Here is a 20,291-nt window from a genome sequence, read left to right as displayed (position 1 = left end):
AACTACGTTGTATTACGGAAGTAGAGGACATGAACTGAAAAATAGACAAGGACCGAGTTAGTAGTTCATTCAACTTTTTAATATTATGCCATGTTAACATAAGTAATTAATTGATATAATTTACTTATTACTTATTTAATGTTATTATTTTTTATATTTTTTATTTTTAATTAAATTACTTTTAAATTATTTTATTTCTACTCTTTATATGCTTGCTTACTATTATAGTTTAGATTTTTTTTTCTCATTCTCATTTCATGACATTTATTTTTTTTTAAAGATTTTTATATAGAATACTATATGTCTTTAATGTTAATATTATTTTTTATTAGGTATAAATATAATTCATATTTTTTTATATTCACTCTTTCTTATAATTATTATATAGCATTACAACTTAAGATTCTTCCTCATTTCCTTCTCACTCTCAGTGGCGGAGCTTAGTTCAGGCAACAGGGGGCCATGGCCCCCCAAACTTTTTATAAAAAAATTAGTAGTACTTTTTCGAAAAATAAAAAATAATTCAATTGGTTTAAATATTTTACTATGACTTAAAGTACCCAATAAGTTCAATAAGCAACACTTCTCTCCACCTTTAAGTTCAAATATAAAAAATTAGATATTTTTTATTTATTTAATTTAATATTATTTTATATTTTACTATTTATTTAATTTAATTTTTTATATGATAAAAAATAATAGAATATTCAATAAGTATTAATATTATTGTATTGTATAAATTGATAAAAAAAAATTCAATAAATATAATAAATTTCAATATTTGTCCTTCTAACTTCTTCTTTACAATTCTACAGGATATATATTCAAATTTTTATATAAAATAATAATAAAAAATCAAAGAATTGATGCATTTTTTAAGAGGAAGGCTAATATTTAAGAAGGAGAACATATAACTTTTACAATATCAACACCTGTAGATAGTTCTTCTACTTTAATGAATCACGAAAAAAGTGAGATACAACCTTTAAAAGTTCAAAAAGTTACATCTGATGAGTTTGACCTTAATTTTTTGGAACGAGACTCTGAAAAACGGCTTTAAATTTGGCAATATCACCCAAACCAGAGAGATGAGATTAGACGAGCTTATCTTAAATGGGGTCTATATCAAAAGTATTTTGACAATTATCTTCTATGTGCCCCCAAAATTTTGTTTCAAGTTCCGCCACTGCTCACTCTTATGTCATTTATTTTTCTTTAAATTACTTAATACTTTTTATATTCTCTTACTCTTTACTTTTATATAAGATACTGTATAGTTTCAATGTTAATATTATTTTTCTTTAATAACTATAAATTGAATAATATATCATAATTCATTTTCTTCTTTCATACTTACTCTTTTTATATTTTCTATATAAATCAATATTTACTTCACACATCTTTATCTTCTCTTTTCACATAATATTATGCCACCATTTATTCTTTTTTCTCTATTCTTACTAATATTTTGTACAAGTATTTAAAGAATTCTGTTGGTGATCACAATTTTTTTTAGTTTGCTAAACATATGTATTAGGTAATAAATTCCTAAAATACTAGACCTATATATATGTATCATTTATGTTAATAAATTCTCATTTATGTATCATTTTTTTTCTTTCAACAATTTATAGTTTTTAATATCATTTAGTTGTAATATGTTAAAAATATATAGTACTATCGTGAGTCATGAAAAATAAAATTAGAAAATTGAATATTAATTTTAATTATATATCATGTCCTTTACATTTTTTTATTTTTTAATTTTAGTCTAATTATATTCATTAGTTATATCATTTATATATCACTTTCTTTTCTTTTAACTATTTATATTTTTTAATATCATTTAGTTGTAATATTATTAAAAATACATAGTATTATAAAAGATAAATTAAAAATTTTGTTTACTACTTATCTAATTGAATTACTTTTTAATCCTTTTATTTCTAACGGAATTACTTTTAAATCTTTTATTTTTACTTCTCATGTGTCTCATTATTATAATTTAAGAATCTTTTTTATTTTTTTTCACTCTCATGACATTTATTTTTCTTTAGGTTATCCTATAATTTTTATATTCTCTAACTTTTTACTTTTATATGAGATAATATATGCCTTCAATATTAATATTATTTTTCTTTATTAGGTATAAACATAATTCATCATATTTTATATTCACTCTTTCTTATGATTATTATATAGAATTATATCTTAGAATTCTTCATTTTTCTTTTTCTTTTCACTTTTATGTCATTTATTTTTCTTTAGGTTACTCTATTTTTTTATATTCTCTTACTCTTTACTTTTATATAAGATACTAGATGATTTTAATATTAATATTATTTCTCTTTAATATGTATAAATTAAGTAATAAAATATAATTCATCCTCTTTTTTTATACTTACTAATTTTTATGTCACTTATTCTTTTTCCTTGATTCTTACTAATATTTGACATAAGTATTTGAAGAATTCGGTTGATAATCACAACTCTTTTTTTTTAAGTTTGCTAAACATATATATTAGATAATAAATTTCCAAAAACATTATATCTGTACAATTTTTTAGGTTTTTTTTAATTTTTTGTCTAATTAAATTCATTAGTTATATCATATATCATTTGTTTTTCTTTCAACAATTTATATTTTTTAATATTATTTAAGTATAATATATTAAAAATATATAGTACTACGGTGAGTCATAAAAATAAAATTAAAAAATTAAATCAATTATATATCATACTCTTTATATATTTTTTAATTTTTTTATTTTTAGTCTAATTATATTCATTAATTATCATTCATATATCCTCTCTTTTTTTTAACTATTTATATTTTTTAATATTATTTTGTTATAATATTATTAAAAATACATAGTATTATTGTGAATCATGAAAAATAAAATTAAAAAATTAAATATTAATTTTGACTATATTATATTTAAAATTATATTTTATCTAATAATTTTATATTTATACTATAGTACTTAAATATAATATAGAAAAATGAATAAATAAAATGGCTACTTAAAAGAATAAAAATAAAGATAATAATATAAAATTAAACAAATAAATTAAAATTAAAATTTTTATAATTTTACTTAAAATTAAACTTATATATAAATTGTTAATTATATAATATTAAATTTTAAATTAATTTATACATTCTATAATCTATAATGTATATATACATTTTATTTTCAGACAAGAGGCAGGTCAAAAAAAAATTTAACAAATATTCTATAGTCCGATAAATTAAAAATTAATTTGTCATAGATCCAAATGTTATGTAAAAAATTTATTGCTGATTAAATGATACACAAAATATGATTCAAATTCCTGACCGTTGTTCAAGCGGACGAATTAATTGATAAGTCGACCAAATCAACTTGGTCTAAATTGTTGTGAAATAAATAAATAAATAAGATAAATAAGGAAGAGGTAATAAAATAAAGTATAAATAGAAAAATACTATTACAGTATTTACCAATACTATTATACTACTATAAAGATAATATATTAATATTATATTAGTAGTAAGAGAAAAGTAAATAAGTGCTTTATAGTAAGAAAGAGAGAGAGGGAATATTTTAGTTTTTATTATTGCTGTACGTAATATTCATAGGATTATTTCTCTATATATAGGCATATGAAGTTCTTCATTCAGCATTGAAAATGAAAACTAACTGCCCACATTAATGGGCATTCAATTTAACCTTATCACAACACTCCCCCTTGAATGCCCATTTAGGAATATACCTCATTAAAACCTTACTAAAGAAAAATTCAGTGGGAAAAAACCTTAGTGAAGGAAAAAGAGTACAATATCCTTTGTGACGGGGACTGCCTCATTAAAAACCTTGTCAAGAAAAATCTAATGAAAAAAAACTGACCAAGGAAAAAAGAGTACAGTCTCCCCCTCTTGTCAACATCATTTAATGTCTCGAAATCGGTGCATCCCAATCTCATGTACCAATCTTTCAAAGGAGGATTTTGGAAGTGACTTTGTGAATAAATCTGCCAGATTGTCACTTGAACGAATTTGTTGGACATCAATTGTCCCTTGATTTTGAAGATCATGAGTGAAGAAGAATTTGGGAGAAATATGCTTTGTTCTATCACCTTTGATGTATCCGCCTTTAAATTGAGCAATGCATGGTGTATTATCTTCAAACAGGACAGTTGGAGCTATCTTATGATCAATCAGTCCACATGATGACAGGATATATTGAATCAGACTCCTCAGCCAAAAACACTCGCGACTAGCTTCATGAATCGCCAGTATTTCAGCATGATTAGAGGAGGTTGCTGCTATCATCTGTTCCGTGGACCTCCATGATATAGCTGTACCACCATATGTGAACACCATCCTATTTGAGATCTCCCTTTATGTAGATCAGACAAGTATCCGGCATCTGCATAGCTAACTAGGTTTGACTTGGATCCATAGGGATAAAACAATCACATATCAACCATTCCATGAAGATATCGAAAGATTTGTTTGACTCCACTCCAATGTCTTCTGGTTGGAGAGGAACTATATCTTGCTAGTAAATTCACCGCGAATGATATGTCAGGTCGCGTATTATTAGCAAGATACATTAGCGCTCCAATTGCACTAAGATATGGTACTTCAGGACCAAGAATATCTTCATTCTCTTCTTTAGGACGAAATTGATCCTTTTTCACATCCAAAGATCTTACGATCATTGGAGTACTTAATGGATGTGACTTATCCATATAAAATCTTTTCAAGATCTTCTCTGTGTATGTTGTTTGATGAATAAAGATCCCATTTTGTATATGCTCGATCTGCAGGTCGAGATAAAATTTAGTCCTTCCAAGATCTTTCATCTCAAACTCTTCTTTTAGAGTTTTTATAATTGTTGGAATCTCTTCAGGAGTTCCAATGATATTTAAATCATCAATGTACACAGCAATTATAATGAATCCAGATGCAGTTTTCTTTATGAAAACACATGGGCAAATATCATCATTCTTAAATCCGTTTTTGGCCAGATACTCAGTAAGACGATTGTACCACATTCGTCCAGATTGCTTTAGACCATATAAAGATCTTTGCAATTTGACTGAGTATAACCCTTGTGAATATTTATTGGATGGTTTAGATATCTTTAGTCCTTCAGGGACTTTCATATAGATATCCCAATCTAATGAGCTGTATAAATAGGTTGTTACCGCATCCATTAAATGCATATGCAGTTTATGAGATGCAAATAAACTGACCAAATAATGCAATGTTATCGCATCCACTACAGGGGAATACGTTTCTTCATAATCTATACTTGGCCTCTGAGAAAAACCTTGTGCTACAAGTCGAGCTTTGTAGCGTACAACTTCATTTTTCTCATTTCGTTTTCTCACAAATACCCATCGGTATCTAACAGGTTTTACATCTTCTGGTGTAAGGACTACAGGTTCAAAGACTTCACGTTTTACAAGTGAGTCTAATTCAGCCTTCATGGCTTCTTTCCATTTTGGCCAATCATTCCTTTGTCGACATTCTTCGACTGATCTTGGCTCAAGATCCTTACTTTTATGCATGATATTTAATGCCACGTTATATGCAAATATTTCATTGACAATTGTCTTATTTCGGTCCCATTTCTTTTCTGTAAAGACATAATTTATCGAGATCTCGTCATTTTCACAATTTTCAGGTACCTGAACGTCTTCTGGCGTTAAAACTATATCAGAATTTTGGACAACTGCAGGTGTCTCTACTATGTCTTTTTCAACATGAATAATATTTACCTCTTTTCTCTTTCGAGGATTTTTGTCTTTGGAACCGACAGGCCTGCCACGCTTTTGGCGTGAATTTGCTTCGGTGGCAATTTGTCCAACTAGGACATCAATCCGAATTGGGGCATTTTCCGCCGGTATATATGACTTGGTTATCCTCTTTGTATCGGAAAATGCATCAGGCAATTCATTTGCTATTCTTTGCAAATGTATAATCTTTTGAACTTCTAGTTCACATTGCCCTGATCGAGGATCTAAATGCATCAACGATGATGCATTCCGTTAAGTTCCTTTTCAGGAAGCTTATTCTCTCCCCCTAATGTTGGAAATTTTGATTCATCAAAATGACAATCCGCAAATCGGGCTTTAAATACAACTCTCGTTTGTATCTCAAGATACCTTACTATAGAGGGAGAATCATATCCAACATATATCCCCAATTTTCTTTGGGGTCCCATTTTGGTACGATTAGGTGGTGCAATGGGAACATATATCGCACACCCAAATATTCTTAAATGAGAAACATTTGGCTGCTGGCCAAAAGCTAGTTGCATAGGAGAGAACTGATGGTAACTCGTTGGCCTCAAACAAATAAGTGCTGCGGCATGTAAAATAGCATGCCCCCAAACCGAGGTTGAGAGATTTGTTCTCATAAGCAAGGGTCTAGAAATTAATTGGAGGCGTTTAATAAGTGATTCTGCTAACCCATTTTGTGTGTGAACATAAGCTACTGGATATTCAACACTTATTCCATTAGCCATACAATAAGCAACAAAAGCTTGGGAAGTAAATTCACCAGCATTATCAAGACGAATTGCTTTAATTGGATTTTCTGGAAATTGTGATTTTAATCGAATAATTTGAGCCAGTAATCTCACAAACGCCAGGTTGTGAGAAGATAATAAGCACACATGTGACCATATCGAAGATGCGTCTATTAAGACCATAAAATATCTAAAAGATCCACATGGTGGATGAATAGGTCCACATATATCACCTTGAATCCTTTCCAAGGAATTCAGGGGACTCGAATCCAATCTTTACTGGTGATGGCCTTAAAATAAACTTTTCTTGAGAACATACAGCACAACAAAATTCACTAGTTTTAAGAATCTTCTGGTTCTTTAGTGAATGTCCATGGGAGTTTTCAATAATTCTCCTCATCATGGTTGTTCCCGGATGACCCAATCGGTCGTGCCAAATTATGAATTCATTTGGGATAGTAAACTTCTGGTTTACAATGGCATGTGATTCAATTGCACTAATCTTGGTATAATACAACCCAGATGAAAGTGAGGGCAACTTTTCTAATATAACCTTTTTATTTGAATCATGAGTTGTGATACATGAGTACTCATGATTTCCCTCATTCATACTCTCAATATGATATCCATTTCGGCGAATATCTTTAAAGCTCAACAAGTTTCTTCGAGACTTGGTTGACAACAGTGCATTATTTATTATGAATTTTGTTCCTCCGGGAAACAAAATTATAGCTCTTCCGGAACCTTCAATCACATTGTCTGAGCCAATTATAGTATTAACACATTCTTCTTTTGGCACAAGATGGGTAAAATATATATCACTTTTGAGAATATTGTGCAAACTCGCTCTATCCGCAAGGCATACATCTTCATTACATATCCTTGCCATTCTATTCAAAGACAAATAATAATAAAATGAGTAGTATGCACAGTTAAATTGAATACTTGATCGGAATTATTTTTCTAAGAAATACTGCACATAAAAATAATGTCATATACTAAAATTTTATTTTAAAACTTGACACATTTAATGATTTCAAAATTCATAAACATTAATATTTCATTATTTATATACATCATATTTAAAACTTAAATACATAGAAACTAAAACTTAACAATAAGTTCTTTACATTATTTATTTACATGAATGCTTAACAATCTCACACATTAAACTATTCCATCATTGATCAAATGACCAATATTTCCTTCAGGATCCTCAAAGAAATCAGATACATCATAATGAGTGGTGGAATTTTCAGCATCATTTGAAACGAAATTCGATTCTTTTCCCTTGTCGTCCTTTTTCAAAGATGCCTAGTAAAGATTAACTAGGTGCCTTGGGGTACGGCAGGTACGTGACCAATGGCCCTTTCCACCACAACAGAAACACTTATCCTCTGTTGAGTTATTCTGCCCGATATTTCTTTCTTTATCCCACTTCTGGTGAGATCCTCTCTTTTGAATATAATTCCTTTTCTTTCCATAATTTTTCTTGTTATTAAAAGCTTGCCATTTACCTCTTCTGGGGTAATTTGCTGCATTTACTTCAGGAAATGGGGCGGCGCCAGCTGGGCGCGCTTCATGATTTTTTAAAAGCAACTCATTGTTGCGTTCAGCAACAAGAAGGCAAGAAATTAACTCAGAATATTTTTTAAACCCTTTCTCTCGATACTGCTGCTGCAGGAACACATTCGAGGCATGGAAGGTTGAGAAAGTTTTCTCCAACATATCATAGTCAGTTATCTTTTCCCCACATAATTTCATCCGTGAGGTGATTCGAAACATTGCAGAATTATATTCATTTATAGATTTAAAATTTTGTAGACGCAAGTGCGTCCATTCATATCGAGCTTGAGGAAGTATCACCGTTTTTTTATGATTGTACCTTTCTTCAAGGTCTTTCCAAAGATCTGCAGGATCTTTTAATGTGAGATATTTATTTTTCAATCCTTCATAAAGATGACGACGAAGAAAAATGATGGCTTTGGCTTTATCCTTCTGGGATGCATTATTTTCAACCTTAATGGTATCTCCAAGATCCATTGAATCAAGATGGATTTCAGCATCTAATATTCATAATAAATAATTGTTTCCAGATATATCAAGAGCATTGAATTCAAGATGAGAGAGTTTCGACATAATGAAAATTTGTTACCTGAGTCTTCCTAAAAATTTGATCAGAGTCTCGTACTGATAACGTGTTGTGAAATAAATAAATAAATAAGATAAATAAGAAAGAGGTAATAAAATAAAGTATAAATAAAAAAATACTATTATCAGTATTTACCAATACTATTATACTACTATAAAGATAATATATTAATATTATATTAGTAGTAAGAGAAAAGTAAATAAGTGTTTTATAGTAAGGCCCAGTTTAGCTAAATAACTTAAATAAGTTCTTTTGGAAAAAGAGATTAAAGTATAAGGATTTTTATTAATAGTAGCTTATAAATAAGTTATTTTGTGTTTGAATTTTTAACTATAGAAGTACTTATTTTAAAGTTGTAGTGTTTGGATAAATAACTCAAAAAATACAATTTTTTTAACATAAGAGAATGAATATTAAAATAACGATGATAACAAATACTTTTTATTATTGAAGGTTGATTTTACATAACCAAACCACTAAGATTACAATCGATCAGGCAATTGATTCTTTATTTGTTCTCTAATTAGTTCCATTTTTCTAACACTTTCAGCATTCGGTTCTTCCCACGTAATATCATTAGAAACTGGTTCTTCTACTTCACCTTCACCTTCACCCATAGGATCAAAATTTTCATAGAATTCTTCAAATTGTTCATCGGTTGTGTCATTCCGTCGAATAAAATTGTGTAAAGCCATACAAGCACCAATAATTCTAACTTGTGTGTCTAAGGAAAACGATGGCATGGCACCTAAGATTTTTCATCTTGCTTTACAACATCCAAATGAGCGTTCAATGGTACATCTAAGGCTAGAATGATAATAGTTGAATACTTCATTTCTTCCTCTTGCTCTAGGACCCAATCTAAAATGCGGAAGATGGTATATGTGACCTTTATAAGGACCTAAGAACCCCATAAAACACGGATAGCCAGAATCTACCAAGTAGTACTTATCTAGTAAAAATTTAGTGCACCATAAAATCAGTTAATAAAAATAAAGAGTTTAATCTTATATAAATAATATCAGTCTCATATGCTAACTTTTAGGAGGAAGAGGGAAATGAAGACTTTGTCTACGCACAGCTTGATTGAAAATTTTAGTATCGTGTGCAGATCCCTCCCAACCTGTCCATACAAATGTGAAACACATGTTAAAATCACATACTGCCATCACATTTGTAGTTGTAATCCCCTTTCTACCAATGTATGGAATTTTCTTGTCGGCAGGAACAACAACAGGTATATGAGTTCCATCTATTGCACCAATGCAATTTTTAAAATATGGATAATATCTTTCATCATTTTTAATTTCCACTGGAGTATCTATGAATTGTGGATCAGTTGGTTGAATAATATGTTGAGCAAGCTTGCAAATAGCATCCAATACACAATGAAATTGTCTAGAAATAGTTTTTCCTGAATGTTAGAATCTCTCTTTTGCATTACGTATTGAACCTGGTTGTCCAATGATATATAAAAATATACCTACTTGTTCATGAATTCCAATCTCTTTTGTTGTCTTCAGATTGTAAGTACTTTATAAAACATCACAGAGATGAAGGAACACAAGCTTTTTCATCCTAAATTGCTGGTAGCAACGAATAGGATGCCCATTTAAAAGTTCATTTACCCAACCACTTCCTGTCAATCTTGAAGTTCTTCGTGGATTTTTCACAACGTACTTTAGAAAATAATCAACACAAGTTGCAATTGTTATTAAAGTCATTGTCTTCTTCTTACGTTTGGCTGCAACCTTTTGTTTGTTTTCAAATTCTTCGTCTGACACATTTGTATCTGACATCAAACTTTCAGTTGACAAACTTTCAGCTGAGCTTTTAGATATCCTGTTATACAAATATTTTAAACTAATATCAAATAAATACTAGTTCACATATTAGATATAAAATAGCAAACAACTATAGAAAATAATAAAAAAATATAATCATAGAAAATATTTTTTGACCAACACATAAATATATTAAAAAGAGACATTCTAGCAAAAAAACTTTAAGAACCAGACACATCTGCTAAACTATGAGTCTTCAACCAACCAAGTTGTAAGGCAGAATCTTCTAGCCCCATAAAAATCTCTCTATTCGATCTTTTTGCCATTAGTCTTGTAGCTATAAAGAATATATCACTCCCCACTTCTAGCCCAGGTAATTGTTTGAGAACAGCTAAACAAATAGATATACTTGGTACGTTATTTTTATGAGCTATTTCGTTGGCCTTTTCTCCTTCAAACACATTAATTATACGTTCTAGTTGAGTTGAAAGTTGAGAGGCTCCAGACCCTTTTTCAACCTTTCTTCTCTTTTGTCTCATTGCATTAGGAGGCGTTGATTCATCATTTAACTCATCTTCTAAACCTTCTTCTTCATTACCATTATCTTCGTCATTATATCTATCGTTATAACTATCATTTATATCTTCAGAAGGTGCCCATGCACCTACATCAGTAGCTACAACATCTTCAAAAAGAAACTCCATTTCATCAAGATGTTTTGGACCTTCCTCTCTAAATTTTGCCACATCAGGATTTTCCTATGAAACGATAAAATGACAATTAAAAATCTCTCGATAAAATTGATATTTCTGAAATAGTTTTAAAAAATGTAACATACCTGAATCTTAGCATCCCACCAATCATCACTTGTTTGTATGGTCTTCTTAATAGGATCCCAACCAAGACCGGTCTCTTTTCCTTTTAGTTTAGCCCATAGTCCCCATTCTCTTTTCATAGCCTCCCACTTGTTTTTAAACTGTTTAGACTCATAATTTAAACCAGTCTCTTTCAAGAATTTTGTTTTTAAATTTGCCCAATCAACTTTGTTAAAATGTGTTCCAGGTCTATTTCCAGCCACCATCTCTTCTTTACATATTTTCATGAATATAACAGTATTTCGTTCATTCCAATCAGCTTTAAATTTTTTTCCGGACTTGCCACTTTCATGAATTTGTTGGGAAAGAACATTAAAAAAAAAAGAAAATTATAAAACTAATTATAAAAATAATAGCAAGTTGTATAAAAATAAAATCACATATAAAAAAATAAAATTAAAATCACATATAAAAAAAATTAAAACTGAGATCTCATAGCATACACAATGTTCAATACAAATTTAATAATAAAAATATAATGATAAAATGATAAAAAAAAAATACCTGAAAGGAATATATGCTGGTTCAGATGGAACAGAAGATGGTGGTGAAAGGTCAATATTAGATGAATCATTACCTGGTGGTAGAGGGCCAACACTTCCAGTAGATGGAACATTGCGTGAAGATGATGATGGAAAGCCAGTGCTTCTAGAAGATGGAACCTTGCGTGGAAATGGTGGTGGAGGGCCAGTATTTCCAACAGAAACAAGAAATATTTTTTTACGGAAGTAGATAAAAATGACATATTGAAAAGGAGATAAGTCATCTATTTCTACTCCTTCCAAAAGCTGCAAATTAACTTTTCAAGAAGTTAAAAGCTCTTCTTTAAAATTATGCCAAATACGCTTATCGTAACTTTTCATAATTCAAAAGTCAAAAAAATAACTTTTGTCACTTCCCAAACGGACTCTAAGAGAGAGAGAAAATATTTTAGTTTTTATTATTATTGTACGTAACATTCATAGAATTACTTCTCTATGTATAGGCATATGAAGTTTTTCGTTCAGCATTGAAAATAAAAACCAACCACCCACATTAATGGACATTCAATTTAACCTTATCAGTTATCACAACATAAATCTAGTTATTATATATTTTAGTCGTTCTCACTTCTCAGTCGGTTTGTTGACTGTTGAATCAGAAATGTGGACGTTTCTTTCTCCACTGTTTCGCATTTCTTATCGTTGACTGATGCGAGGATTCTAAAAAAATCCCTAACAAGTCTTTTTCTTGGCACTTGGTGAGTCTCTGGAGGGAGATCGTAATCCTAATTCTTAAGCCCACACATATCTTCAACGGCTTAGCTCGGATCAGAAGAACATCGCTTCAATTCTATTAGGTATCATTGCTAGTTTACATCCGAGTTATACTCTTTCATAATATTCTATCACATTTGCATTCTTCAATATTTTACAATATCTGTTCTGTTTATAATATTTGGATAGTATTGATCTATTCACAATAATTTCTACTATATAGTAACGAGAAGGGTCTTGATGGTAAAATTTCTTGTTGCTTGCGACTTTTGAAGTTGCAGTTTGGCACTCCTCATAGGGCATTAGCAGATATTAAGTTCCAACATGAGCAAAGCAGGTGATTTACCCAAAATGAAGTTAGAGGCTGGTGAGTTTCCCAAAATGGAAGTGAAGCCATTTAATATCGTTAAAACGGAGATGAATGAATTTTCGAAAAAAGAGCCATCTGGATTTCCCAAAATGGAGTTGGAAGCAGGTGATTTTTCCAAAACAGAGGTGAAGCCATTCAGTATCCTTAAAACAGAGCCAGGAGAGTTTCCTAGAAAGGAGCTGTTAGATTTCTCCTTAGTGGAGAAATTTTTTTCTGACGAAACAGAATCTGAAGGGTCCTTAGTGGAGAATTTTTTTTCTGACGAAGCAGAATCTGAAGGGGCCTCGGCTTCTCAGACTAGTACTTTGACAAGCTTGAAATCATCAATTTTCTCACCTGAATCAGAAAATAGTTTGAGGAGGAAGAGGGATTTGCTGAGCCTCTTGTCTAGTTACTCTGTGAATGCGAGAATGATATTTCAAGATTTCACATCAAAGTCATATGATGAGAGGCAGCTGCCGCTTAATCTACGAGGACTTCTTCCAAAGGAGATAATAAGGGATGCTGAAAATGGTGATAGGTCCTGGTCCCGGTCCAGCTCCGGCTTCGGTGAGGCCGACTTGGACTTCATTCCAGAAGCTATTCTCAATTTGGCTCCTGATCTTGCTGTCCACCAACTCATCCAAACGTTGATTTCCTTTTCTAAAAATCAAAATCTAAACTATATAAAATACATCAGATTGTCAACCAGAAGCGATGTTGAAAAAAGAGCAGTCATGGCAAAAGTAGCAGCAGCCTTGAATGACAAGCATAATGTGCTTGACATTCTGAGTTCATTTCGTGGAACTCTTAGTATTGAAGCCTCAAGTTATCCAACTACAGGAGGAGAGAAGGAACTTCGAAAACATGTTTGTCAGCTACTTCAGCTTTCAATGATTGAAGACGAAGTTTTGTGCACCAGACACATTGAGGAAGAGATGTCAAGCAGCAGGTACCTAGTAATTCTTGCAGACAGGGATGGTGAGGAAATTGTCGATCTACAAAGAGTGGGATTTTGTAAGAGTCTACTGTCAGGAGTTTTGGTACTCATTACCACTGATTCACCAGCACCTCAACATGCTAAAGAAGAAGGATTGATGGAAGCGATAGTGGACTTGGAAATTCGGACTAAAGAACATTTGCTGCCATGGGTGGTCTTCTGTCACAATGTGGGGAAGGATTTTGTATATTCATCAAGTGCCATCCTGACAACTGCAGTGCGCATAGTTGAGGAGTGTCGAAGCCACCTTCACGCAATTCTCCTTGTGGCAAAGTGGTTGAAGAATCATCAAGATGTCAGAAAGTGGGAACTTGCTCTCCTCAAATTGCAATCTGCTAATCCTTCACAAGATATCCACAATTTTCATGGTTTAAACGAGATCATGGTTAACACATTCCTAAACTTAATATGGGATGGCATGAATAAGACACAACAGAATTGCCTACTGAGCTGTATAGTCATCCCTAAAATTAGAGATGGCATGGTTGATCATGAATTGATGAATCACTGGATGTCTTCTCTCTTTGTGGATTCTGGAGAAACAGAAAAGAACCTAAGACAACTTGTAGAAAATTCTGTCTTTCTTCAATTTGATGGTGTTGGAGGCAGGTATACTTGGTTACCAGAAGAAACCTATCAAATGTTAGAACGGCTATACAGCTCATACCCATTGTTCATAGAGAAATCAAACCTAGGGTTGACTGAACCACCCAACCCTGACAAATGGAATAATGCCTTACGAATTGAATTAGCAGGCAATAAAATCTCTGAGTTACCAAAGTCCCCAGCTTGTCTGGAACTCAAAGTTTTGATGCTGCAAAGCAATGCTGATTTGACAAAAATACCATCTTCATTTTTTGGTCAGATGCCACTGCTTTGCATCCTGAACTTATCCTACACTAGTGTAAGAGAACTGCCATCTTCATTGTTTTTTCTGGAGCAGCTTAGAGAACTGTATCTGAAAGGTTGTGAATGCTTCATGAAGTTACCACCTGAAATTGGAAATTTGGAGAAGCTTGAGAAGCTTGATCTTGATGAGACTCAGATCACACATCTGCCAAAAGAGGTCCAGAAGTTAACCAATATGCAAAGTTTGACCCTCTGCTTTTATGAATATCGTGTCAAGAAGGACATGCCATATTCTTGCTCAACAATTATTCCTTCTGGCGTGCTATCTAAACTCAAGAGGTTGGAACATTTGTGTATTGGTGTAAACCCTGATGATGAGCGGTGGGATGAGAATCTGCAAGTTATTCTACCAGAAATATTGGGATTAGAGTGTTTGCAAACTCTCAGTATGTATATCCCACAACCGGAACTTTTGAAGCTCATACCGGCCCACATTTTTGAGCTTGATTTCAGGTTCATTGTTGGTCGTCATATGCAGCGGATTATATCAAGCATACCACCTGCCACTGATGTGAAATTTAAACAAAGTGACTGCAGCTTAAAATTTGTAAAAGGTGAGGGTGTCCCAGATGAAATCAAAACGGTTCTTAGACACAGCAAGGCTCTTTTCTTGGATAGGCATTTCACCTTGAAGAGTCTTTCTGAATTTGAAATGAAAAATTTAGAGCAACTAAGGGTGTGCATATTGGCAGAATGCAAAGAAATGCAGACATGTGGAGGTGGAGCAAAAGATGAAGATGACATGCTTCCGCATTTGCTATTCTTGAGTATATTCCACATGAAGAACCTGAGAAGCATATGGGAAGGCCCAACTTCCCCTCACTCCCCATTTGGTATGTTACAGTCTTTGTCATTGCAAAGTTGTCCCAAGTTGGTGACTCTCTTCTCTTTGGACTTTCTGGGGAATCTTTCTTTGTTGAAGAAACTTATAGTGAAGGACTGCCCCAAATTAAGTACATTGATAAGTCATGAATCATCCAAGCGCAATGCACATACTTTCCTCCCTAAATTGAGCACGTTATTGCTTCTCCATCTTCCTGAATTGTCCAGCATTTCAAACGGGTTGCAAATTGGGCCTGGTTTAAAAGAAATAGCATTTTATGACTGTCCAAAGCTGCACAGTCTTTCAAGGAAGGAATTGGTTAGCAAAGAACTAACGGTAATAAAAGGAGAAACCAACTGGTGGAAGTCACTAGAAGGTCGAACGCCTAATTTTAATCGGATTTTTTCCCCAATTAATGAAGAGGCTGACTTGATGACTCAGTTAGGTATATGTGACGATGACGGTATTGATAATGGTCCAGGTAACTATATTACATTATTACCACAATACATGCCGTGACCATATTTCTTAATAATATTCTCTCTATATCATAAATTACTAATTTACTATATTAGCTTGATTCACTTGTATACATTGTTAAATCGTGTGTAAACAGGTGACTCAGTAGGTAAGCCGTCACAGCCTACAGGGATTGCAACTTGTGTATCAAATTCACCGACTAGGAGAGGCAAATATAGAAGGCGTAGGTAATGCACCCTGTTAAACTTGGGCACATAATGCATCAGATACTATATGATATATTATTTTTCATATCTCACATTATGCTTGGTTGAATATATTAGAAATTACTCAGACCGTCCAATTGCATCCAAAGTATTTGAACTATCATGTCTACTCTGAATCTTTTTCACAAGCTTTATATATTGTTTCCCTCGAGAAATCCTAACTGTAGGAGAGTCATAGTGCATTTTCTAATCCAGACTACTGTATCACAACAGAATCTCAAAAACTTGGGAGGTAGAGACAAGTTATCTCACTGATGATGGACACACGTGGAGAAAATATGGTCAGAAAGCGTTGCTCAACAATAAGTACCCGAGGTAACACCATATTTACTCTTTAAGCATCCAAATGTTTTCACTAATTTGCTTGGGCTTATGGCATGCATTATGGATGGTCTATATGCAGAAATTATTACAGATGCACTCATAAGTATGATCAAGGATGCATGGCCACAAAGCATGTTCAACAGATTGGCGAGGACCCTCCTTTATATAAAACAGCTTACTTTGGGCATCATACATGCCGCCGTAGACCGTAGTCAACATACAACTCTGTCTATGAAATATGAATAGATGATCTTCTACCGACTTATCTCACACATGAAGTACAAATACATCCAGTGTCAACCACTATCCTTGGTGTAAACAATGAAGTCAGGAATTGTGATAGCATTTAATTTTCAGAATGATATATGATTATTGATTGTTAATAAGTCAATTCATACTATTAACTCCGATCTTGGGATTTATTTCAAAGACTATGGTTACATGTTTGGTTTTATATTGCTAACATTAAATATGATCATAAAAATGTGGGAAAATTTCAACTTCCTACCTTGAAGTAGGTTTCTTTTTTTGGTATGAAAACGGGTCTAGGCTCAAGAAAAAAGGATTACAGAGTCATTGAATACATCAGCTGTAAATAAAGAGACTAATTCAAAAGGTGGAACATCTATGAATTTGCATCCTAGTTTAATGTTAAGACTTTGTTAATGTTGAAAGCTTAACTCCCAGGGTCTGTAGATGAAGGCTTGGATTTCTTTGACGATGGAGTCGTGACAGGTTGAATTGGGCTTTATGCTTCTAAGTTCCTCAAACACCTCTGCTGAATCCACTTCTACTATCATACGTCTCATACCCATATCAGCTGCCATTCGGATCCCATTAAGTACACCAAGGAGCTCAGCTTCTTGTGGTTGGCAGCACCTTATTTTAGCCATGCTGGTTCTGAAAATTCAACCACAACCTGCCCTGCTATCCTCTCCCTGAACTCATCCATCTGTATTCAGTTTAATCCATCCCTCCAGAGGGGGTGCCCATCTGGTTCTCCTCCTATCAGCACAGCCGTAAGAAAGAGCTTCTGCTTCGCAGGCGCCTTCTTATACTCTTATCATCTCCTACCTTGAAGTAAGTTATTATTATAAGGTAGCATGGTATGCCATTGTAGAAGCCACCTTGATTTAGGATTTTCTTATAGTTGAAAGTTGAAACTTGAAACCATAGTCATAACAGTCTCTTTACATTGTATTTACAATGACAGGACTACCATTGCGTTGCATACCAACTTACCCATCAAATTATCTTTCATAATGTTCCTAAACTTTGGATTGGGGAAGATGTTACGGACCTAAGGTACGATTCATTGTGGGGCCTCTGAATTGGATTCAAAGTGAGCTTTCCACATTTGGAATGATTGAGGATGATGAAAATGATGAATGAACTATATACCAATATTAATGTGTGCAGGGGTAATGAATTTGTTACTTTTTAACAACTTAACATAGCATTTCGTTGAGATGAATGAAACTGGAATCAAGGACAAAATTTATTCATCCAAATCTAAGTGTACAAGTGAACAATAAAAATTGACTCATCAGCATGCTTTATAGAACAGAATTGAAATATTGAAAAAGATTTGGTGGTGGTGGACAACATTACATAATCTTAGAGATTAAGCTGCATCATTCATGTTGATGAACTTAGCTACTAGCTAGAATCAGATTTATGCATGAAAATAATGGATTTTCCATGAGTCACGAACACAAAATCTGTTTGCAATCTTACTCGTCTCTAACTCATGAATTCTCAGCCTATCAATTTTGGTACATGAATTCTGATCCAATTTCTATAGCAGCAACATAAGAACAGAAGATAACTGAAAAAAGAAAGGCTAAAAGAGAAGTATCTTATTACAGATTTTAACTTGAATACATATCAATAGTAGGGTTGTAATTGTTATTGTCATGTTTTAAGAAGGATGAACCTTGCCAGAAGAGATACCTTTCCAAGCAGATTTCATGGAAGCAGTGGCCGAATTGAGTGCAGCCTCAATATACTTCTTGGAAGCAATGGAGGCAGCTTTCTCCATCAAATTTCCCATTTTTCTTGCACTCTCAGCAGTGTTAACTAGGCTCTCCATTTCAGCCTTTGACATGCTCTCAAACTCCTCTTCGAAGCGCCGGAACTCGTCCATGGCGCTTTCCATGACAGAATCAAGGTAGTCCTCAGCTTCCTGCATGGAAACCTCAGCCTCTTCAACCTCTGTCTGTTGCTCAAGTTCTGCAGCTGCCCATGCCTTGTATGACTCAATCTCAAACAGCTTCATGAGGTCCTCAATTGTGGATGGATCAAAGTTCTTGTCCTGTAGAGCATGGTCTGAGAGCAAGGTGAATTGGGACAGAAGGGCTTCCATTTTTTCTTTCTCTTCTCTTGGTGAGTATGAATTTGTTGAATTTAAGAAGCAGATCTTGTTTCTGTGTTTAGTGCAAGAAAAAGTATAAAGGAACAGTATTTTTGGCCTTTATATTTGAAGAACTTTTTTAAGGGCTATAATATTCCACAAAGTAAATGAATAGAATATATTTAAAAGAATTATAAAAGATTTCTCTTTTTATTGAGTTTGGCCTCATCAAGGTTGTAGATTAACTAAGCCTCAGTTTGATGTGAAATGGGACCGTTGAAGTTAATTTTTTTTATTTCTGTATGATGAAGATAAGGATTGATGAACGGCTCATGTTATCTGTTATACACTGACATAGTTAGGAATCTTAATCATAGTGATATAGTGGGGACACTGCTTTGAAATTTTGGTGTCTATTCAAAGCATGAATTGATGGAGTTGTGGACTTTTCTGAACCTTAATGGTAAAAAAGAATGCCTTTTTCATGGTGCTAAGATTTAATTTGATATTGGGTATGGAAATGGAAACTAGAGTGGATTGTGACACCTCATATTTACAAAATGGTATTGATAGGTTGGGGAATACAAGTAGGTAGCCGTTTTTAAGTGTCTGAATCTGATTTATGAACTTGATGGTAATGCTCAAATTCTATCTACCCACTAAAGAAACTAAGAAAAACGAGAGCTACTATACTATAAGTGAAATTTTATTTTTTCTGAAGTTGATGCTGCCTTTTATTAAGTATAGAATTGATAGAAATGCTGGACTAATTTAATTGAATTTGATTTTTTTAAATATAAAAAATGGTCATGTGACATGTAGTATTTGCAAGTCAAGTCAAGTCTAATTCTTTTCAACTTGCATAATCCATTCAGCCCAAAACACTATGAACAGTAACATTCTAAAGAAATTCATTACTCCCCTCTGGGCTTTCGTTCGGCCCACCCAAAAATTCAGATTATTATGTAAACTAGTGTATGATCCCGTAACAATTTAAAAATTATATAAAATTTTTTTATTAAAATTTAAATAAAAAATATATATAGTAATTATATTAAAAATAATTAATATTTATTTTAATCAATTTGAATTGGTTGAATGATCATCTTATTTGTCCGTAAGCAAGTATTTGGAGTTTGAATATCGTCTTGTGTGTATAAATAATCTATTAGTTGACAGACCCTTAATAAATAGAG

The 20,291-nt window shown here is 32.6% G+C and overlaps 3 protein-coding genes across 4 annotated transcripts; 1 reads left to right on the top strand and 2 right to left on the bottom strand.

The window, feature by feature from the left end:
* Positions 1-10,681: 10,681 nt before the first annotated feature.
* Positions 10,682-11,541, bottom strand: LOC148579148 (L10-interacting MYB domain-containing protein-like). Its single transcript, XM_088488944.1, has 2 exons — positions 11,299-11,541; positions 10,682-11,218 (listed from the first exon to the last, which is right to left on the bottom strand). Exons 1-2 carry the CDS (start codon positions 11,539-11,541, stop codon positions 10,682-10,684), a joined length of 780 nt encoding a protein of 259 aa, XP_088345070.1.
* Positions 11,542-12,450: 909 nt separating this feature from the next.
* On the top strand, positions 12,451-17,184 carry LOC107622712 (disease resistance protein RPS2). 2 transcript variants are annotated; one of them, XM_088505891.1, is made up of 5 exons: positions 12,451-12,674; positions 12,867-16,153; positions 16,289-16,379; positions 16,632-16,733; positions 16,822-17,184. In XM_088505891.1, the coding sequence occupies exons 2-5, from the start codon at positions 12,916-12,918 to the stop codon at positions 16,952-16,954; spliced, it is 3,564 nt and encodes a 1,187-aa protein (XP_088362017.1). In that variant the 5' UTR covers positions 12,451-12,674; positions 12,867-12,915; the 3' UTR covers positions 16,955-17,184. The 2 variants fall into 2 exon arrangements, with proteins under 2 accessions (XP_088362017.1, XP_016180184.1); XM_016324698.3 differs by having other exon boundaries at positions 12,455-12,674; positions 12,873-16,153.
* Positions 17,185-18,297: 1,113 nt separating this feature from the next.
* Positions 18,298-19,354, bottom strand: LOC107622713 (uncharacterized). Its single transcript, XM_016324699.3, has one exon. The coding sequence runs from the start codon at positions 19,105-19,107 to the stop codon at positions 18,664-18,666; it is 444 nt and encodes a 147-aa protein (XP_016180185.1). The 5' UTR covers positions 19,108-19,354; the 3' UTR covers positions 18,298-18,663.
* Between the last annotated feature and the right edge of the window lie 937 nt (positions 19,355-20,291).

This window comes from Arachis ipaensis, chromosome B10, assembly GCF_059453495.1.
Source record: "Arachis ipaensis isolate K30076 ecotype BB chromosome B10, ASM5945349v1, whole genome shotgun sequence".
Classification (NCBI taxonomy): domain Eukaryota; kingdom Viridiplantae; phylum Streptophyta; class Magnoliopsida; order Fabales; family Fabaceae; genus Arachis; species Arachis ipaensis.
This window is presented reverse-complemented; position numbering and strand designations above follow the sequence as displayed.